Here is a 23,421-nt window from a genome sequence, read left to right as displayed (position 1 = left end):
TAGTTGCAGTGTAGAATTTGAAATTGTATCAGTGAACTTTTTCTACTCTCTTATATTAAGGTCCCTTGATCTATCTTGGCTAGGAATGGATCTTCTACCGTTACATGATTTTGTAATGTGCACTGGTCATTTGGAATATTGGTTCACTAATATCTAATATATATATTCTAAATATTGACACATTTTGTTATACAGTATTAAAAAAAAGTCACATTCTTTAATATCACCACCTATCTCATCAGAACAAATTTTAAGAAACTGTCAAGGTCAGCCCTTGATTGAATTTTTTGGTTTTATAATACCCAGCATCTCTTTCTTCTTTTCTGAACCTTTCTTCCTAATCACTTTGAGTACATAGAAAAGTTACTGGATTGTTAGTGACTACCAGTCTATAATTAATGTATTCAGTTAATTTCTTAAGAATTACCACAGAGTATTTCCTATCAGTATGACCCAGAAACTACTTAAAAATTTTTTTTGATAAAAATTCCAAAGCGACTGAATTCCCCAAAAGAATGTTTGTAAAAATCACAAGTAAGGGCATTGTTGGTTTGTTTCTTAGAATCAGTGGCAGTATTCATTCATTCTTTATCCCATAAGGTCAAACAGTCAATCATGCATATTTTTGTAGGCATCATGAAGCATTTTCAAGATTTTATGTAAGGAGCTATTGTAAATGAAATTAGCCTGCCGAAGTCCTCTTATGAAGGCTGAGCTGAGGTTTGCAAGAAATGCTGAGGACAACAAAATATGCCTTTATAAGTGGTACATTTGAGGTAGGAAAGGAATGGATAGGCCTTTCATGGAAGAGATGGTATAACTTGAGCATATGACAAAAAACAGAACTTCTCTTTTGGAAAGGGCACCAAAATAAAACCAGCCATTAGGAGTTCTGGTCCTAGCTCTAGTTCCGCTTATTAGCTTCATGCCCTTGGGCAAGTTTTTAAAAAATCTCTGAGCTTCAGTTTGTGTATCTGTAAAATAAAGATGATATCATCTACATTGCTTCCCTCGCTGCATTGCTGTGAGGTTTATGCGAGCATTTTGAAAACTATAATGGAAGGTGTTTTTCTGATCATCTTGCTTCCTTGTTTTTCATTAAGAGGAAGGATAGTCCTCTTGGGGAGAATAATAGAACAGACATTATCATATGGGACTTTAAGTTCACGAAGAGATAGGAAATATCTATAACACACCTACGTGAAAACACGTAGGTGTGTTATAGATATTATGCAACTTCTTTCAGTAATATTTAACATGTATTAACATCTGGTTCTAGTGAATTTGCAGGTGATGGATCAGATGAACTCAGCAGGTCTTGATATAGGGTCATTATCTATCTGAGGAAAAGTTTTCAGCTGCAGAGCTCTGACCCCATCTGTTCATTTCTTTTATTGTGACCTTAGTGAAGTCATTGAAGTGACACTTTTGTGTTTGTTGTTGGTTCTAAGTTGAAGATGGCAAGTCGGTGGGGGAGGTATAGCTAATCAGACTAATGTTAGAATTTCTTGGCCTGTGCTTGTGGTCCTACAAGCTACATACAACTACAGGTTGCATTCTGGCATATTCTTCTGTAGGTATTTTTTCTATGCGTGCCATTTTCATAGTTATAATCATGCTATAAATAAGCTTTTTTGTCCTGTTCTTTGAACTTAGCATTGTATCATAAAATATTTTTCTGTGTTATAATAGAGGTGTTTTAATGGCCGCCTCTTATTATTTGTAGTACATTCACCATAATTTACTTAACCATTTTCCTTACTAATCAACATTCAAATGTTTTCAGATAAAATAATACTCAGTTCTTGGGCTTCCCTGGTGGCGCAGTGGTTGGGAGTCCGCCTGCCGATGCAGGGGATACAGGTTCGTGCCCCGGTCCGGGAAGATCCCACATGCCACGGAGTGGCTAGGCCCGTGAGCCATGGCCGCTGAGCCTGTGCGTCCGGAGCCTGTGCTCCACAACGGGAGAGGCCACAGCAGTGAGAGGCCCGCATACCGCAAAAAAAACCCAAAAAAAACCCCTCAGTTCTTGTTGTTTCAGTTTATGGTACTAAAACACTCCATTAAGAGCACACTAGATAGCTGTGGAAACTTCTTGCCTGAGGATTAGTTCTAATATTTAGCCTTCCTTCCTCGCCAGATCTTAGAGTCTCTGTGGATCGTTATGAGCCGGAATGTGAGCCTGCTCTTCACCACTGTCACCACGCTCCTGGCCATCCTCTTCTACAGCGGGACTGCCCTCCTCAACTTTGTTCTGTCTCTGGTATGTACACACAGATGAGTACGTGTCACACTCCTTCTGCAGTAAAGCATATTCTTGGTTCCATTTATGTTTCCTTCCTGTAGTTTCCAAATGTGATATTTTAGGAGGTACTATCCTTTGTTTTGCAGGTAATTTTCCTGACCACACTATTTTATCTGTTAAGTTCCAGTGATGAGTACTACAAGCCAGTGAAGTGGGTGATAAGCTTGACACCACTATCTCAGCCAGGTCCTTCTTCTAATATTATTGGCCAGTCTGTGGAAGAAGCTATCAGGTAGGGATAAGATTTATGCTGTTCTTAGTTCCTTCAGAAACTGCTCTCCATGAGAGGCCCATTTTTCTGTCTTGAGACTTCCTGGTAACATTCAGTGCTAAGCTAGTGAGGGACGCTGGTATTTTCAAATTTTTTAACATCTCCTTTGAGAGGATAATGTAAAACAGTTTCAATATCTTACTCTCAAGCCTGTGGTGTACAAAGGTCTAATGGCCTGTCCCCAGGCCCTTGCTGCAGCTCCTGATCGTCACATAATTTGCTCGGAAGAAGCCCCTCCTGCACCACACATACACCTCAGCTTCTCTCAGAACCTTCCTTGTATTCTCAGGAATTCTAGCTTTGCTTGGGGAGGAGAGTAGGTGGCCTTCCTGTTTCTTCCTCTGTCCCTCTGCAGCCAGGCTGTGCCCTCTGCAGAGGGTAGTTTGGATACCGGAAATGCAAAATTTTGTGTTATTTCCAAGTCACACCCCCTGTGTGTATCGCAGATTCCAGCCAGAAATTTCCATCATGTCTTCTGGGGTCTATGTATTGCAGGCTTGATTCTGAATGAGATGATTCTTCAGCTTATATTCTTCATATCCTCTTTCTAAGTCACTGATGCCTTTTTCTTTTTCCTCTTCATCATGTCAGGTAGGGAGAGACCTTTTGCAGCCTTGTCTCAGCTCCTTCCCAAAACTTTGTCCCTCATTGCTCTAACTCATTAATAAGACTCTACTTCATTTTGACTTCTTATGAATAGCTACTCAAATGAAATCCTCATGTTATCCATTAGAACTCCTTTTTCTAATAAGCTGTTAGGCGGTCTAAAGCTTCTCTTGAATAGTGAATCTTTGGCTGGCATTTCTGTTTCCACATACTTTTAAGAAAATGGTAATTTGTTGAAACTAGTCTGCCACAGAAATCTTGATTTGACCTGATAATTCTGTCTGACTGATTTTGGCTTATTTTTTCACTGTGTTCATGTAACAGCTGGTGAGGATACCACTTTGATCTTTGGAAAACCCTTAGTTACATTCAAATAGCATGCATGCACCTAAAATATATTTTCTCTGGAAACTTTGCTAGGTTTTCTGTTTTTCCTCCTACTTTATTGGACAGTAGCTGGGATTAAAACCAAAAAAGCTCTTATCCCCTTTGGTGCTCCCAGGTAGCCACATGGAGCCATCCATGTAAATATTCTAAGTTTGGGAGTATATTGTCTACTGTAACAGCTTTCAGAGTGAAGTTGTCTTCAGGAAAGATACTTGCTGGCTTTAGCATTCCTTCTAAGCCTATTTGACCATTGGTTATCATCTTTATTAATCTATCAATAGATTAACTTTAGTGTATCTAAGTGACATCTGTCTCAAAAAAGTTTATGCAAATACCTTACCAAAAAGGAAAAATAACTTTCTATCTTCCCAATAGGATAAAGCTGTGGAATCAGCTATATCAAAGGCTGCCATAATCCTCTAGTCAGTGTGACTTAAGCCAAGTCTTACAGAAAAGTATCTAGCTTGTCCATAAAGAACTTCCAGAAAGATACTTCTTTTTCCTGAAGTAATCTTTACTAGCACAGCTGACTGTCCTCTAAATGTCTGTCACTGAGTCATTTTTTTTTTATACCAAATATGCCACCTCCTTTGTTTTAAAGATTATTCTTTAACATCATGGTTCCTTGGAACTGGTAAGCAGAGCTGTGATTTGTACCTAAGTCCAACTGATTGAGATCACACATTCTTCTGGTATACCATGATGCCTTCTTCCAGGAGATGGTTGGAACAGAAGATGATGAATTAAATTCGTGGTACTGTTAAGACTACTCACAGGGACACATGAGGCTGGCAGCTAAAAATTTAGTTCTTTGCAGAGAAAGACAAATATCACATGATATCGCTTATACGTGGAATCTAAAAAAAAGGATACAAATGAACTTATTTACAAAACAAATAGAAAACAAATTTATGGTTACCAAGGCGGGGGGGAGGGTTAAATTAGGAGTTTGGGATTAATAAAATACACACACTACTGTATATAAAATAGATAACAAGGGCCTACTGTATAGCACAGGGAACTATACTCAATATCTTGTAATAACCTATAATGGAAGAGAATGTAAAAAATAATATATATATTCATATATATGTATAACTGAATCACTTTACTGTACACCTGAAACTAACAGAACATTGTAAGTCAACTATATTTCAATAAAAATTTAAAAAAAATTAGGTCTTTGGCTCAGGAAGGAATTTGAGGTTAGAGAGCGTACAGTCATCTACAGAGATATGAGGACATATATGTCTTCTCACAGGTTAGGTTTGCTTTATCTTCTTGGGATTGTAGACACTAATTATGTACTATAAGAATAGCCCATGTCTTGGTTCTAACGTATACTCATACAAAAACCATTCATTTTGTTATCTTATTTTTCTTAAATTTGTTTTTAACTTTTTATTTTGTATTGGAGTATAGCCGATTAACAATGCTGTGATAGTTTCAGGTGCACAGCAGAGGTTTATGGTTTTTTATTGTGGCAAAAGTCACATAGAGGACTTACTTTAATACAGAAAAAAAAATTAACAACCAACACTACAATTCTAATTGTTCTCAAAATTGATTTCTGTGAGTCTGAAAAATATGGTACAGACAAGATAACTTGTTATAGGCTGGGCCATTTTTCTAACCACAACTGTATCAAGTTATAAATTATAGATTGTAATTCAGGTTGATTTTTAGCAGCCTGAGTGCTTTTTATTTCTTTACTGGGTCAAATTCAAGACTTAAAATATACAGTCTTACATAGATACCTCTGAAGAACTTTCTCATATATGTAAGATAACAATGAGTTCTAGTTCTACAAGCTCCTGTCAGTTTTTTCATTCTTAAGGATTATGTTCAAGATGGAATATGTTTCTTCATGGAGAAAGATTTTAAGAGGGAAAATATTATACAAATGATCATGAAAATATTATTATAATGCCCTGAGACTGAAGTTTAGTGTGTAAATTATCAGTGATGTCGGGTTTTATAAGCATCAGTCATTAGTTGTCATCTATGTTGCAGTTAAGTGAATTATTAAACTCATTTTATATGATCCATTAATAAGTTAAAAGTGGAATTGAAATTGGGAGTTAACTGCATGTCCAGACAGTGGAAGTGTCTTTGTTCTTCAAGCTTGCCTTCTGAAATATGTGGCTGCTAGATAATCACTGTCTCATTGAATTTCTGAACCTTAGTTATTTTTCTCCATTCTGAATGAGTATTCTTCTACACCGAATACATTTGTGATTGGGTTTTCATTTCATGAATTTTTGAGTTAGTGGCATGCATCCGTTACCCCCAAACCATTTTCCTCCCCTTAGAGCATGTTGTGTCCTGAATGTTTGCATCACACCCTTCTTCCCCGACGCTCCATTCTGCTTGCTCTGGTGGAGATATTGCACATTACTAAGTTGCATGTTGTCACGGCCTCAGTGCAATTTAGTGTGTGTGATATTTTCACATGAGTGCATGCACACGGGTAGGGCTCTTGCTTGTGGGATTACAGCTTTTCAGGGTCAGTGGATGGGAGTCCTAGTGATGAATTTGATGGGAGAATGTATGTACTGTGAGATTTTTGGTGAACATGCTTCCCACCTCTACCCTCCAGTTTTGCAGAATTAAAAGTATTTGGGTTAAAAAAAAATCAGCATCAATCATTTAGTAAATCGGTATTTCCAGTTTTTACTGGAAGTATTAAATATTCATTAGAAGGAAATTCTTGTGGAGTTAAGGTTATAAACATTATTTGTTGAAATTAAAATGTATAAGGAAGAGTTTAAAGCTGTAAGAAAATATATTTTCATTTATTTGAAGAGATCTCCTAACACTGAAATAGAGAGGCAGAATCTCTTATGCATGTTTGGGAAAATTAAAATTAGTAGAGTTCTTAAATAATAACCAAGTCAGTAAATATAATGCCTTTTTAACCTACTTGATTAAAGATCAGTTTAATAAGCTTAAACGTTTGCTTCAAGTTTCCAAGGGAAATGACTTTTTAAAACTTTGTCTTGTATTTAGTTTCTCTTTGTGGTGCTTTAAAAATTGCTAAATTCATTTTAATAAGGCTCATAACAGAACTAGTGTTGAGATACAAATGTTTGCTATTTGCGGATGTAATTGAAACAACCTCTTGTTGATTTTTTTAATTAGCACTAGAGTAAGTATCCATGATCGGTAGGCACTGTCAAAGACACAAAACAATGTGTTAATTATATAAAAATATTGAATTAGTATTTACTGCTGCCAAGGACTCCACACGATTTAATGTGATGCCACGGTCGTACGCTTGTGTGTGTGATTCACAGTTATTTCCAGTGGGGACGGAAGGCGTCTATGGGAGCAGCTCTCCCTGAGTCCCTCACCAGCACGCTAGGTCTGCGTGCACAGCGTGACCATTCCCCTCTGGAATGGAAATCCAGTGTCAACCAAGTTTCTGTACCTTTTACCGTGGAGCTGGGTCTCTGGGGTGGCTAGTGAATCAGGAAAGGGAGGCGGTTGTAATGAAGGGATCCCTGATTGGTCATTTTATACGCGGGGTCTCTGAACATGCCTGCCCTCGCCACTAGCTCACCTTCTACTTGAGGTGCGGTGTGTGGCAGTGAGGGTAGACTACTGTTGTTCCCTGGGGAATGATGGTCTAATAGTCTTCCTGTCTGACCTTTAGAAAGAAAAGAGGGCAGAACCCGTGTAAGGAAATGTCAGCAGTAGGCAGAATTTGATTGTGGACTCTTTACTCTCCTTTTCTTTCTTTTCCCTTAGACTGTGCTTCCTACTTGTTTGTGGTCTAGGGCCCTGTGTACCCTGAGGGCACAGAGCTTCTTGACTATGGTTTTTCATTCTCCCCACCCATGTCCTTGCTTCAAGTCTCACTCCATTAAAAGCAGGTCATCTGATGAAATCCTGAGTTGGCTGGCTAGTTCTCTCTCACCCAGTTTGGAAAAGTAACATAAATACTCTTTCGGTCAGAAATGAGAGGAGGCTGAGAGCTGAAGTAAAAAACTTGTGAAAATAACAGTTTCATCTCAGAGTTTATAAAGGATAAAGACAGAGCGCTGGTTAAGAATTAAAATTCTAACCAATCATTTGAAGTCAATTCAAGTCTCTGGTACAGAGGAGTTAGATATGTAGTTGTGTAAACGAGGCATGGACACACAAACCTTTATGTGTCATAATTATACAAGTATAATTACACTTAGACAGAAAGCTGATTGTTTATGAACTTGGAACTTTTATTCACAGAGAGGTATGCTTAGATGAGGCTTAACTGGATGGGATGCGCTATGGCCTGCCTTCCAGTAGAGGGGACCCTGCCTTGTAACAGTCTCCATATGGCATGGGGCAGGGGAACATCTATAGGACTGTCTGACAGTGGAAGGTCTCTGAGTGAGGATGTGGCCTTGTTAGAAAGGGGGAGCTTCCAGCTCAGGGGCTGGTGTCAGTCTCATCCATTCAGCTAAGTCAGGCCTGCTGAGCCAGATTGACTGAGCTACCAAAAGAGGGGAGGAAAAGAGCCTGCTGAGTCTTCTGAATTTGATTCTCTCCAACTGCTGAGTGCTAGGAAAGCCTGGAGATGTAGTTAGAGAACAACTGTCAGTCTTTAAAGAGTCACTGAAAAGAGGTGTCCTAGAAGGTGGAGCACACGCAGATATTCTTCCACTCAAAAGAAAAGATTGGGACTTCCCTGGTAGTCCAGTGGTAAAGAATCCGCCTTCCAGTGCAGGGGACTCGGGTTCGATCCCTGGTCAGGGAACTAAGATCCCACATGCTGCGGGGCAGCTAAGCTCGTGCGCCACAGCTAGTGAGCTCACACGCCTCAACGAGAGAGCCTGCGTGCCACAAACTACAGAGCTCACATGCCCTGGAGCCCATGTACCACAACTAGAGAGAGAAAAACCCACACACCACAACTAGAGAGATGCCGTGCGCCACAACGAAAGATCCCGCATGCCTCAGCCAAGATCCCGTGTTCCACAACTAAGACCCGACGCAGCCAAATAAATAAATAAAATAAATAAATATTAAAAAAAAAAGATTGGGGTGGATAGTGGAGGAAGACTGTATGCTACATACATATGAGGCTGGTGAACTTGATACCTGATAACAGTGGCTCCAATAATAGCCACTGTTATTGAGCACCAAGTGTGTATCAGGTCAGTTACTTGGGACTCCAGATGCATTGTCATTTAGCTTTTCATGAGCTGAATTGTTCTTTCTGCCAGCATCCACCCACGTAATACCATAAGTATGAAGTTTAAGCCTTACACCTTGAGGAGATGTGTGATGTAGCAGGCAGTAACTTCTGGCTGGGTGTCCATAGACTATAGGTTTTCTCTGAATGGAGAGATAAAAACAATTGCTAACGTTTCTTAAAATGTTAAACAGATACCATATTACCCAACATCTTCACTCTAAGGCGTTTACTGAAAAGCAGTGACAGCATATGACCAAAACTTGTGCTTAAATGTTCATAGCAGCATTATTCACAATAGCCCCAAACTGGAAATAGCCCAAATGCCCATCAGCTGGTGAATGGATAAACAAATTGTGGTATATCCATATAATGGAATACTACTCAGCAATTTAAAAGGAACAAACTACTATGTGGATGAACCTCAAAAGCATTGTACTAGGTTAAAGAAACCAAACACAAAAAGCTGCGTTATGACAGTGGGAATGTACTTGACACTACTGAACTGTACACTTAAAAATGGTTAAATAGTAAGTTTCATGTTATGTCTGTTTTACCACATTTTTTTCAAAAGGTACGTAATGTATGATTCTGTTGGTACAAAATTCTAGAAAAGGCAAAACCATAGTGACAGAGAGCATATCTAGTGGCTGTCAGAGGCCAGGGCTCAGGGAGGGATTCACTTTAACAGGGCATGAGGAAACTTTGGGAATAATGCTAATGTTCTATATTTTGATTCTGGTGGTAGTTATGCAACTGTATACATTTGTCAAAATTCACGGAATCATACGCTAAAAGTTGGTGAGTTTTGTTTTTTCGTTTTTTTTGTTTTTTTTTTTTTTTGCTGTACGCAGGCCTCTGACTGCTGTGGCCTCTCCCGTTGCGGAGCACAGGCTCCAGGCGCGCAGGCCCAGCGGCCATGGCTCACAGGCCTAGCCGCTCCGCGGCATGTGGGATCTTCCTGGACCGGGGCACAAACCCGTGTCCCCTGCATTGGCAGGCGGACTCCCAACCAATGCGCCACCAGGGAAGCCCTGGTGAGTTTTATTGTTGGTAAATCATAGTTCAATAAAACTTATATAGAAGAAAGAGAGGAGAAAAAATGTCTAGGAATTTGAAGGAGTTAAAAAATTCTCTTAGTAAATTATTAGAAGATTTTTCTCTGCTTTCTAAAAAACTGTGTGCCAGATCATAAGGTAGGGGAAATATGTTGTCTTTACTTCCCTCATTGGGATACATGAAAATGTTTAGTTACTGAAAACAATAGATAGTGCATTTAGGGTCTACAAAATTACTTAAAAGTTGCCTTAGTGAGAATATTACCAACAGTCAGTATTCCCAGAGGTAGAAAGAGACTTCTCCTACGAGTGGTCCTTTTTGGATTGAGCTTTGCTTACTTGCCACCTAGAGGGGTGATTCAGTTGTGGTTTTCCATTGCACTTTTTTTTTTTTTTTTTTTTTAGAATCAGTTAAGATGTATTGAATTCTTACTATGTCCAAGATTTGTGATAAATATTTTATTTTATTTTTTTAACATCTTTATTGGAGTATAATTGCTTTACAATGGTGTGTTAGTTTCTGCTTTATAACAAAGTGAATCAGTTATACATATACATATGTTCCCATATCTCTTCCCTCTTGCGTCTCTTTCCCTCCTACCCTCCCTATCCCACCCCTCTAGGTGGTCACAAAGCACCGAGCTGATCTCCCTGTGCTATGCGGCTGCTTCCCACTAGCTATCTATTTTACGTTTGGTAGTGTATATATGTCCATGCCACTCTCTCACTTTGTCACCGCTTACCCTTCCCCCTCCCCATATCCTCAAGTCCATGCTCTAGTAGGTCTGTGTCTTTATTCCCATCTTACCCCTAGGTTCTTCATGAAATTTTTTCCCCTTAGATTCCATATATATGTGTTAGCTTACGGTATTTGTTTTTCTCCTTACTTACTTCACTCTGTATGATAGACTCTAGGTCTATCCACCTCACTACAAGTAACTCAATGTCGTTTCCTTTTATGGCTGAGTAATATTCCATTGTATATATGTGCCACATCTTCTTTATCCATTCATCTGTTGATGGACACTTAGGTTGCTTCCATGTCCTGGCTATTGTAAATAGAGCTGCAATGAACATTTTGGTACATGACTCTTTTTGAATTATGGTTTTCTCAGGGTATATGCCCAGTAGTGGGATTGCTGGGTCGTATGGTAGTTCTATTTGTAGTTTTTTAAGGACCCTCCATACTGTTCTCCATAGTGGCTATATCAATTTACATTCCCACCAACAGTGCAAGAGTGTTCCCTTTTCTCCACACCCTCTCCAGCATTTATTGTGTCTAGATTTTTTGATGATGGCCATTCTGACCGGTGTGAAATGATATCTCATTGTAGTTTTTGTTTTTTTTTTACGGTACGCGGGCCTCTCACTGTTGTGGCCTCTCCCGTTGTGGAGCACAGGCTCTGGACGCGCAGGCTTAGTGGCCATGGGTCATGGGTCCAGCCGCTCCGTGGCGTGTGGGACCTTCCCAGACCGGGGAATGTCCCCTGCATCGGCAGGCGGACTCTCAACCACTGCACCACCAGGGAAGCCCATCTCATTGTAGTTTTGATTTGCATTTCTCTAATGATTAATGATGTTGAGCATTCTTTCATGTGTTTGTTGGCAATCTGTATATCTTCTTTGGAGAAATGTCTATTAAGGTCTTCTACCCATTTTTGGATTGGGTTGTTTGTTTTTTTGTTATTGAGCTGCATGAGCTGCTTGTAAATTTTGGAGGTTAATCCTTTGTCAGTTGCTTCATTTGCAAATATTTTCTCCCATTCTGAGGGTTGTCTTTTGGTCTTGTTTATGGTTTCCTTTGCTGTGCAAAAGCTTTTAAGTTTCATTAGGTCCCATTTCTTTATTTTTGTTTTTATTTCTCTTTCTCTAGGAGGTGGGTCAAAAAGGATCTTGCTGTGATTTATGTCATAGAGTGTTCTGCCTATGTTTTCCTCTAAGAGTTTGATAGTGTCTGGCCTTACATTTCCATTGCACTTTGATGTCAACTTATTTTTGGCTTAAAAATTTTAAAACACATAAGGTTGATCGAAATATCACATCTATATCTTTTCTCACCAGCCCCCCTTCCCCATTCTAGTCAGATTCTGTACTTTTTTTCTTAGACTTTGTTCTCATTAATCTTTCCATGATATTTGATATTATTATTCCCTCATTCTCAAAAGCTTCCTTCTCCCTTGCTGTCTGGGAATAGTGTACTCTAGTGATTTTCTTCCTACGAGAGAAATGATTTCATTATCTCTTTGGCTGGTGTATCTTTGTCCTTAGGTCCCTTATGAGAACAGAGCTCATTGCCTCATTCTTTCTAGGCTTGCCCCTTGGGATATCTTACCCTTTCCTATGATTATTTGGTGTATCTCAAATTTCTTGTCCCAAGTTCACTATTAAGCCTTGTCTCTTATTTCCAGCTACCTCCAGGGTTTTTATTTTCATCATCCATTTTCAACTTAACACTGCCCAAACTTAACATATTCCCTTTTCTTCCATGTCCTCTCCCATTCTGGGGTTCTCCATGACTTTGAGACGCTGCCATTCTTTCTCCCTCAGGTTTAAAACCTGAATCTCTCATGTTCTTTTTTTCCTCCATGTCTTCTAGTCAGTTACTGTTCAGATCTTTTATATTTCCTGTGGGCTATCTCCCTTACTTTAAGTCTTTTTGGTATCTCTTTAGCCTGTCTCCTTATTGTTAGAGAGCCTATGGCACTTTTTTCAGTGAAAGCTGCTGGTCAGTATGACAAGGTTTCACAATTTTGGGAGCCACTCTGTCACCAAATCCATGTCTCAGAACCCTATGAAATGACTGAGTCACTGGATTCCAGAGTTTGACTTAGTCTCACAGTGCACCTCTTGGGATGCTTTGGAAAATCTTGGTGTGTCCTTTTGTGTGTACAGTGTTACGTTGCTGCCACGGTCTCTGCTTTTTTCAATCACAAACATCTTTTCCTTCTCTCATGAGTATATAAGCGTGCGTCCCGTGCACCCCACAGATGCCTGGTTTTTGTAACTTTGTGATACCTTGGGATAACTTAAGATTTGCTGCCTTTGTGCTCTCTCTGAGCAGTTCCTTATTTCTCCTCCTTATACAGTATTACCTTAATCTTCCAAAGCAAAAATGAAGTACCTGAGATTGCATATTTTCATTCCTATTAATCACAGAATATGTGTGTCTGTTTTTACACCTCTTGTATTTTCCTTTCTGATTTTACTTCGGCATTAATAAGATTTTTTTTGGTAAATTCTCTCCCAATGACCTGCATTCTTTGATAGCATTTTTTGAAGTTACTTTGAAGTTGGGTTGCATGGTTTAAGATGTGTGGGAACATTTTGTTAACGAGAAGAAAGACTGATGAAGTACCGGCTATAGTATTCCTCACTTGCTCTTCCCAAAGGGGAGGGCTGGCCACAGCCTGGATGTCTCCAAATTTAACTACATCCTTAGAAATAAGATATTCACACTTATTTTTCTTTCTCTTTATTTTGGTGGTGAGCGATCTGCTTTAGAAGTGAAGAGTTGATGAGTTATTTCAGTGAATAGGGTATTTTAAGGTGTTTTATTTCAGTTATCTTTTCATTAGAGAAATTTAAAGAACAGTTTAGTAAATCTATTTCAAGTTTTCAATACAAGATTTTTATGTTTCTGTGAAATGAAATGAAAAAAGCATTCTCAGGCCATTGGAAAAATTGAAGCTATTATCAGATTTGGATAAAGTAGCCAGAAGCCTAGAAATATTGATTTTTCTGAATCACAGTATGATACTGTGTTTATTTTCTTTCCTTTTTATCTTTGGACGTTCTAGAGGGGTGTTTGATGCTTCCCTCAAAATGGCTGGCTTCTACGGATTGTACACCTGGCTGACTCATACTATATTTGGCATCAATATTGTCTTCATACCATCAGGTAACAACTGTATCATAACTTGTGCTGTCCTCTATTTAAGGGACATTAAGCCGTTTTACATATACTGTCAGCTTCCTTAAATTTAAAATGCTAAATTTTGAGATCTAATCTAGTCCAGATTAAGAGCAGAAATATGATTTGGAATGTTTGTTTATTGTTGTATCCCCAGTAGTTAAAACAATACCCAGCACACAGGAAGCACTGCATAAATAACAAATACTTATTTGTTAATTGAACATACTGTTCTGGAAAGGGATGAGTGTAAAGTAAGGTCCTTCAGTTAGCAGCGTTATTTTTGGTGATTTTATTGAAATTACACTTCATTTTTATTAGAAAGAAGCAAGGTAAAGAATATACGTTCTTATCTGAGATTTAGAAACTAATTTCTGATTTGGCTTTGGAATCAGTACAAATATTTGACCAGTGCTCTATAGTTATATTATAGGACTGTACAGTTGTCCTTTGGTATCCCTGAGGGTATGGTTTCAGGACCCCCTGAGGATACCAAAATCTGCAGATGCTCAGGTCCTTTGGCCCTCTGTATTTACAGGTTCCACATCTGAGGATATGGAGGGCCACCTGCATACATATTAACTAACCATTGATTGAGAATAACAACTGTGGGACACTAAAATTTTGTTGCTTAAGAACAGATTCATGAAGTAAACACACACTTCAGAAAGATTTTCATGATCCAGTTTGAAGATCTTGGACCTCATTCAACTAGCAAATTCAGTTAAACAAGGCATATCATTCCCCTAAAATTTTTTTTTTTTTTTTTTTTTTTGTGGTACGTGGGCCTCTCACTGTTGCGGCTTCTCCTGTTGCGGAGCACGGGCTCCGGATGCGCAGGCTCAGCGGCCATGGTTCACGGGCCCAGCCGCTCTGCGGTATGCGGGATCTTCCCGGACCGGGGCACGAACCCGTGTCCCCTGCATCGGCAGGCAGACTCTCAACCACTGCACCATCAGGGAAGCCCAATTCCCCTAAAATTTGAGTTTGTATTTGTTTAACTTGTTCTGGTGGAAATTTTTAAGTAGTAGGAGCTAGTGATTAGATTCTGCTGTTTTGTTATTGCTTTGCTGATGATGTTAAGTTGCTTTTTCTTCTTTTAATCTTTATTAGCTTTAGCAGCAATCCTTGGAGCAGTGCCATTTCTAGGCACATATTGGGCAGCAATACCTGCAGTTCTAGACCTGTGGCTTACACAAGGCTTAGGATGCAAAGCCATCTTACTGTTGGTTTTTCATCTCTTGCCGACATACTTTGTAGATACTGCCATCTATTCTGATATATCAGGGTAAGTATTCCACAGAACTTCTGAAGTTGGTGATGAATCATATCCAGGAATTCCTTTGGCCTTTTTTTTTTTTTTTTTTTTTTTTTGCGGTATGCGGGCCTCTCACTGTTGTGGCCTCTCCCGTTGTGGAGCACAGGCTCCGGACGCACAGGCTCAGTGGCCGTGGCTCACGGGCCTAGCCGCTCCGCGGCATGTGGGATCCTCCCGGACCGGGGCACGAACCCGTGTCCCTTGCATCGGCAGGTGGACTCTCAACCACTGCACCACCAGGGAAGCCCCTCCTTTGGCCTTTTTTAAGAAGATTTTTTTTTTTTTTTCCTTTTGGGCATGGGAGAAAGGACTGGTGGTAGGATTTTCAGTGAAGTAATCTTTTGTGATCCCACTGATATAATCAAAGTTTAATTTAATTAATATCATTTGCAAGGTATGCTATTTTGTTATAAGTTTTATTTACAACACATGAGCCTAAAAATTGTGAATAATCCTCTGGTTTAGTGACATTTAACCTAGGAAAAAAGTATTACTGTACATACTTCAAAATAAAAATATTTTAAGTACGATAACAAGTTAGTAGTTATTTTCAGAACTTCTTTGCTTTTGGAGAAACACATTATTAGGTTGTAAGTTTGAGGATTTCCACGTAAAATGAAACCTCATCAAGTTCATATCTGACAAGCAGTGCTTTCTTACTTTAGATATTATAGTATGGTTCTATGATGAATGCAGATTAAATTTAAGGCAGAAGCCAAACTTTGGCAATATAATAAATATCTGTTTTTGTAGGTTTTGATGTCTCTTAGAAATTGCATTCAGTAAATCAAGCTGATTCTCATTTAGTCACATATCCAGATTAACATTGCTTATTACAATCTAGGATGTGACAAATATTGAATTTTATTTAGCTACTCAAATTCAGAATATGACCTGCTGAAACTATCATAATAGTTAATATTTCAAATTTTCTTCAAGTAAAACTCATCACAATAAGCGTAGACAGGGTCTCAGTTTACAGGAAGAGGACCCTTCAGTTAATTTGAAATTATGAAGAGACCAGTCATATGCTACCTTGTTTTCTCTCTAGTAAGTTAAAATAGAAAATAAATGATATAGAACAACTAAGAAGCCCCAAAGTTCCAGAGCAACAAGAAACAAGCAACTCCATAAGCAAACCTTAGGGGAACTTTTATGCCTAAAACTTAAAGATAACAGGAGAGCTTCATAGTGAGCTTAACTAACATTTAATAGTTGAAATTTAAACCGTAAGAGTAGTTACATGATTTATAGTTAAGTGTTTTCATTTCTTTAAACTTTGCTGTAAATTTTATATCAGGGTTTTTAGCTAGAATTTAAGACTTAGATGTAGTTCTATCTTAATAATAAAGTAACACCTTATTTAACCAACATCATTAGGAAATGAAAATTTTTACATAACTTGCTTTATTTTATTTTGTAATAAATTAAGCTTTTATTTAAAAGCCCCCACACTTTTTGTTTTTTTTTAAGCTTTAAGCATTTTTGATAAAAATTTTCCTTAAATGTATTGTTTAGGGAAAATGCTTGCTTACATAGTGTAACATGGAATATTACCCTAAATCCTTTTTGGAATGAAGAAGACAAATAAATTACAAATATAATTTATTGGTTTCCTGAAGACTAGCTCACCTTAAATGTTACTGAATTGTAATACAGTACAGGATATCCTTCCAAGGTATTTAGTTATTTTCCCTTCACTAAATTGTTCTAATCATCCGTGTTTAGAAACTAGAAACAAACAAAATATACCTTATTTCTAAGTCCCTCTTATGTCAGTGGTCATATGTTATTATCAGTGTGCTGTGCTGCTGTAATCTACAGGTATGCCTCATTTTATTGCGCTTCGCTTTATTGTGCTTCACAGATATTGCTTTTTTGTTTTTTGTTTTTTTTTTTTTTTTTTTTTTTTTTTTAATTTTTTTTTTTTTTTTTTTTTGCTGTACGCGGGCCTCTCACTGCCGTGGCCTCTCCCGTTGCGGAGCACAGGCTCCGGACACACAGGCTCCGCGGCCATGGCTCGCGGGCCCAGCCGCTGCGCGGCATGTGGGATCTTCCGGGATAGGGGCACGAACCCGTGTCCCCTGCATCGGCAGGTGGACTCTCAACCACTGCGCCACCAGGGAAGCCCTGTTTTTTGTTTTTTTTTAACAAATTGAAGGTTTGTGGCAACGCTGTGTTGAGCAAGTCTATTGACACCATTTTTCCAACAGCATTTGCTCACTTTGTGTCTCTGTGTCATTTTGGTAATTCTTTTTTTTTTTTTTTTTTTTTTTTTTTGCGGTATGCGGGCCTCTCACTGTTGTGGCCTCCCCCGCTGCGGAGCACAGGCTCCGGATGCGCAGGCCCAGCGGCCATGGCTCACGGGCCCAGCCGCTCCGCGGCATATGGGATCCTCCCAGACCGGGGCACGAACCCGTATCCCCTGCATCGGCAGGCGGACTCTCAACCACTGCGCCACCAGGGAGGCCCTCATTTTGGTAATTCTTGCAGTAGTTCAGACTTTTTTATTATCATGTTTTTTATGATGATCTATGATCAGTGATATTTGATGTTACTATTGTAATTGTATTGGGGTGCTATGAACTACACCCATATAAGATGGCAGACTTAATTGATAAATGTCGTATGTGTTTTGACTGCTCCACCAACCAGCCGTTCCCTTATCTTGTCCCTCTCCTTAGGTCTCCCTAGTCCCTGAGATACAGCAATATTGAAATAAGGCCAATTAATAACCTTACAGTGGCCTCTAAGTGTTCAAGTGAAAGGAAGAGTCAGACACCTCTCACTTAAATCAAAGGCTAGAAATGATTAAACTTAGTGAAGAAGGTATGTTGAAAGCTAGGCCTCTTGAGTCAGTTAGCCAAGTTGTGAATGTAAAGGACCAGTTCTTGAAGGAAGTGAAAAGTGCTATTCCAGTGAACACACACATAGTAAGAAAGCAAAACAGCCTTTTTGCTGATATGGAGAAAGTTTTGGTATTCTGGATGGAAGATCAGACCAGCCACAACATTCCCTTAAGCCAGAGCCTAATCTGGAGAAAGACCCTAACTCTTCTCAATCCTGTGAAGGCTGTGAGAGGTGAGGAAGCTGCAGAAGAAATGTTTGAAGGTAGCAGAGGTTGGTTCATAAGGTTTAAGGAAAGAAGCCGTCTCCAGAACATAGAAGTGCAAGGTGAAGCAGCAAGTGCTGATGTAGAAGCTGCAGCAAGTTATCCAGAAGGTCTAGCTAAAGAGAAATAATGAAAGTGGCTACATTAAACAGATTTTCAGTGTAGACGAAACAACTTTCTATTGGAAAAAGATGCCACCTAGGACTTTCAACGCCTGGCTTCAAAGCTTGAAAGGACAGGCTGGCTCTATTGCTAAGGGCTAATGCAGCTGGTAACTTTAAATTGAAGCCAGTGCTCATTTACCATTCCACAAATCCCAGGGCCCTTAAGAATTGTGCTAAATCTACTCTGCCTGTGCTCGAGAAGTGAAACAACAAAACCTCGATAACAGCACATCTATTTGCAACATGGTTTACTGAATATTTTAAGCCTACTCTTGAGACCTACTGGTCAGGAAAAAATGATTCCTTTCAAAATACTTTGGCTTATTTGACAATGTACCCAGTCATCTAAGACCTCTGATGGAGATGTGCAATGAGGTTAATGTTGTTTTCATGCCTGTAATACAACATCCATTCTGCAGCCTGTGGTTCAAGGAGTAATTTCAACTTTCAAGTCTTATTATGCAAGACTTTACCCAGATCTTCTGACGAATCTGGGTAAAGTCAATTGAAAACCTTCTGGAAAGCATTCAGCATTCTAGATGCCATTAAGAACACTTGTATTTCATGGGAAAAGGTCAAAATATCAACATTAACAGAAGTTTGGAAGAAGTTGATTCCAACCCTCATGGATAACTTTGAGGGGTTCAAGACTTCAGTGGAAGAAGTAACTGCAGATGTGGTGGAAATAGCAAGAGAACTAGATTTAGAAGTGGAGGCTGAAGATGTAACTGTATTACTGCAGTCTCATGATAAAACTTTAACTTTCTTTGCTTATGGATAAGCAACGAAAGTGGCTTCTTGTGATGAAATCTACTTCTGGTAAAGATGCTGTGAAGATTGTTGAAATGGCAACAAAGGATCTAGTGTATTACATAAACTTGGTCGATAAAGCAGAAGCAGGGTTTGAAAGGATTAACTCCCATATTGAAAGAAGTTCTGTGGTGGGTAAAATGCTCTCAAACAGCATTGAGTGCTACAGAAAAATCATCTATGAAAGGAAGAGTCAGTGGATGCAGCAAAACTTCATTGTTGTCTTGTTTTGAGAAATTGCCACAGCTGCCCCTGCCTTCAGCAACCAATCACGTGGATCAGTCAGCAGCCGTCACTATCGAGACAAGACTCGCCACTAGCAAAAAGATTACAATTTGCTGAAGGCTTACATGATAGCATTTTTACCAATCAGGTATTTTTAAATTAATGTATGTACATTTTTTTAGACATAATGCTATTGTATACTTAAAAGACTACAGTATAGTGTAAACATAATTTTTATATACTCTGGGAAACCAGAAATTTCGTGTGACTCACTTTATTGTGATATTATGGTGGTCTGGAACCAAACCTGTGTATCTCTGAGGTCTGCCTGTGTCTTATTTCATTCCAGTTATGTAAGTGATACTGTGATAAGCTGGAAGATACTTATGACTCTCCTATGAAATAAAAATCTTGGGCTTTTTAACAAATATTTTCCTCATGAGGCCTTTTATCACTACCTGTGTTAAAATCTGTATTTTAGGAGGTTGCTAGAAGACTAACTTATGAATAACAGGGATGTCATTGTATTGTTATCATCTTTATAAAAAAAGCATAATTAGTTGAACTACACACTTAATTGTGCCACTTAATTTTTCTAGATGGAGGTAAACCTAACAGGTAGATTATATAACCAGTCCTAAGCTGACATTAACCCACCTCAGACAGCCCTGCAATGGTACCTGTTAACATTGCTGACTTCACTCCTTCAGTTGCTGGACCTATAAAAAGGCAAACGTCACACATGTAGGCGAGAAAATTTTTGCATCTTGTTATCTGCATTGAGGTAATCTGAAGAAAGCTGATAATGCAATCAAAAGGCAGGTGTGTTACAGAATGAACATCGTGTTAGAGAATGTATTTCCGACTTACTCCAAGGTTTATGTTTGTTAAAAGTCATGAGTAATCTGTGTGCTCTTTATTCCAGAGGTGGCCATCCTTACTTGACAGGCTTGGCAGTGGCTGGTGGAGCGTACTACCTGGGCCTAGAAGGAGCAATCATTGGGCCCATACTTCTCTGCATACTTGTGGTCGCTTCCAATATCTATAGTGCTATGTTAATGAGTCCCACGAATTCAGTACCCACACCAAACCAGACCCCGTGGCCTGTTCAGACTCAGCGGTGAGTTACAGCAAAATGATCATCAACTGTGTGTGAAATTGAACTAACCTGTCTCATTGTTTTTCACCTGCATACAGTCTGTTAGGATACAGAGTACTTCAGTTCCTCTGCTCTCCTAAAGATTGAAGACACTAAAGTAAATAGAAATCATTTGTGTGTAGACTTTTGGGTTTCGCATATCAGGAACATTTAAAAACCAGTTGGGTCAGAATTGTTAATGTCATGAAAAACCAAAAATAAATAAATTTTAAAAGACCATTTTGAGACAGTGGTATACTAGATTGAAGGAGACTTAGGAAATAGGACAACCAAATGCAGTGCATGGGCCCATGACAGGATGCTGGATTGGGGAATGGAGAGAATCTATAAAGAACATTTCTGAAGCAGTTAGAGAAATTGATTATGGACCATATATGAAATAATATTATATTGATGGTAAATTTCTTAGGTCTGACAGTGATACTTTGGTTATGTAGCAGAATATCCTTTAGGGATGAGCTGTCAAACTGAGAGGGAGAAAGTGACTGTAGCAAAATGTTCACAACTGGTGAATCTAGATGAAGGACAGACATATGGCTGTTAATTGTACTATTTCAATTTTTCTGTAGGTTTATTTATATACTATTTAATTTATATATATTTATTTATATACTGTAGTATTCCAGTGTGTGAATATACCACAATTTATTTATTCATTGTAGTATTGATGGACATTTGGGTAGTGTCCAGTTTAGGACTGTTATGAATCAGGCTGCTATGAACTTTCTGGTACATGGCTTTTGGTGAACATGAGTACTTATTCCAGGTGAGTATGTTACAGCAGAGGAATGGCTGGGACTACATCTGGTTTAACTTTAGTGGATACTTGCAAAACAGTTTTTCTATGTGGCTGTACCAGAAATTACATTTTAATAATAGAAAAGTAAGAAGGACTTTTAATGAAAAACTAAGTCTCAGAATACAGTATTTTAACTTTCCCGAGACTATACTGCATTTCCCTTTTTATTTTCAGTTGGAAAATAATTTTTTTGTTGCATATTCTAGTGTAATTAAGGAGTCATTAACAAGTTGATTCTGAAAATGTATTTAGTGACACTATATTTTTATTTAAAATTCTTCTAAAATGTTCTGCTTATTTAATTTTAAGTGTTGTATTTTGTGAAGAAAGACATAGTCCTTTAACCCAAAACAAGTAGAATAACGTTTCTGAGTTAGAGCTAGTGGGTCAAAGGGCCATCTTAGTTAATTCTAGGCACTTATTTGATGGCAGTGAAATATCAGTTTCCTGAAGAAGAGTGAAAAGAAGAGGTACTTAGAGGTTTTAACAAAGACGTCACCAGTTTGGGGGTGGTTACAGTATGATATCCTTTCCTGCCTTTGCTCTTAAAGGCAGGTACTGGGTTCCTGAGAAGTCAGTGGACAGTTACTTGAAAGCAGTAGAGAACATTTGCTGAGTGGATACCATATTCCTTGGGCTCATGAAACAAGAAGTAAAAAGAAAATTGGTTGATCAATATTTTGCTGTTATTTTAGAAAAAGACTTTTGATGATTCCAGGTTGGTAGAGCAAGAGTTAGTTTCTAAGGTGAAACAAAAGAAGCTAATATGAATCCTTCTAGAGGCAAGTGACCCCTTTCCCCTGGTCCCCTTCTGAAGGCAGAATGTTGTTAATTAAGTGGTATGGGGGTTTGAAAAAATAATGTAAGGACCGATATCGCTGTAATCTTTTTCCTTCGAAGTTACGGATGTATATAGTTTAAAAGAGTCAAAAATTTCTATAAAGCTTGTGAAAAAGAGCAGTCCTTTGCCTTCTCCCTGCCCCTTCCTTTCCTCTCTAAGAGGAACCACTTTCGACTCTATCTGATGTTTACCTCCATATCTTGAAATTGTGTTTATTTCTTGATTTTTTTCATGTATTGGCACTGTTTACTTCCCACTTGGAAAGTGAGAAATTATCTCTTCTACTAACCATCTGCCGGATATTACTAAACTGTGATATTGGTTAGATCAGTATTCGGTGTTTACATTATTATGGCTCTGTAAATTACATTCTTATTTAAGCCTTCTTGTATATTGTCTATAGTTCCTTACCTGTACAACATTTTGCTTTCCTTTGTGTTATAAAGATACTGTTTTTTATTTGCTTTGTTTTCTGTGAACTTATAATTAGTCCAATGCCAGGCTTTGCACCAGGTATTTACCTCTCCTCTCACTCAGCATGCTCAGTTGCGTCTGGTTTGCTATAAGTTATCTTCCTGAAGACGTTGCTCCTGGATTGTTCGGATCTGCTCCAGCAGAGTTGTACAGCTGTCACCCTGGGGATTCCCTCAGCTCTCCCCTCTGTTGGAATCCTTATTTCCCATATGATTTCCCAATATTGTTTTCTTTCTTGATTTATTCCTGCTTTTTGCTGGAGCACATCCTTCTGTAGATTTTTGGGAAAGAATGCATGGGAGGTAAATTTGGGGGATGATACATGTCTGAAAAGGCTTCTTCTAAAGTCATACATACTCAGTAGTTTGCCTGGGTAGAGAATTCTATGTTTAAAATTTTTTCCCTTTAGAACTTTATTTCTTCATTGTTTTTCTAGCTTTCACGGTTGTTAAAATTCTGAAGCCTTTCTGGTTCCTGATTCTTTGTAATTTAACTGTTTGAAAACCTATAGGATCTTTTTTGTTGTTTTTAATCTATTTTGTTGTTGTTGTTCCAATTGGCACTTGTATCAAGTGCCTTTGTGACCTTTTTTTTTTTTTTTTTTTTTTTTGTGGTACGCGGGCCTCTCACTGCTGTGGCCTCTCCCGTTGCGGAGCACAGGCTCCGGACGCGCAGGCTCAGTGGCCATGGCTCACGGGCCCAGCCGCTCCGCGGCATGTGGGATCTTCCCAGACCGGGGCAGGAACCCGTGTCCCCTGCATCGGCAGGCGGACTCTCAACCACTACGCCACAAGGGAAGCCTC

At 38.8% G+C, this 23,421-nt stretch overlaps 1 protein-coding gene across 1 annotated transcript in view; it reads left to right on the top strand.

Annotated features, from left to right (window-relative positions):
* Nucleotides 1-23,421, top strand: part of TMEM245 (transmembrane protein 245) — a 102,413-nt gene that overhangs the window by 66,677 nt on the left and 12,315 nt on the right. Inside the window, exons 12-16 of the mRNA XM_082611024.1 lie at nt 2,141-2,263; nt 2,392-2,537; nt 13,604-13,704; nt 14,830-15,004; nt 20,271-20,465. Of these exons, the coding sequence (XP_082467150.1) occupies nt 2,141-2,263; nt 2,392-2,537; nt 13,604-13,704; nt 14,830-15,004; nt 20,271-20,465 (740 nt within the window). The remainder of the gene's footprint in view (nt 1-2,140; nt 2,264-2,391; nt 2,538-13,603; nt 13,705-14,829; nt 15,005-20,270; nt 20,466-23,421) is intronic.

The sequence above is a fragment of the Mesoplodon mirus genome (genome assembly GCF_964341445.2).
Source record: "Mesoplodon mirus genome assembly, chromosome: 1".
NCBI classification, from domain to species: Eukaryota; Metazoa; Chordata; class Mammalia; order Artiodactyla; family Ziphiidae; genus Mesoplodon; species Mesoplodon mirus.
The sequence above is the reverse complement of the archived record's forward strand: the minus strand, read 5'-3'. Positions and strand labels throughout refer to the sequence as shown.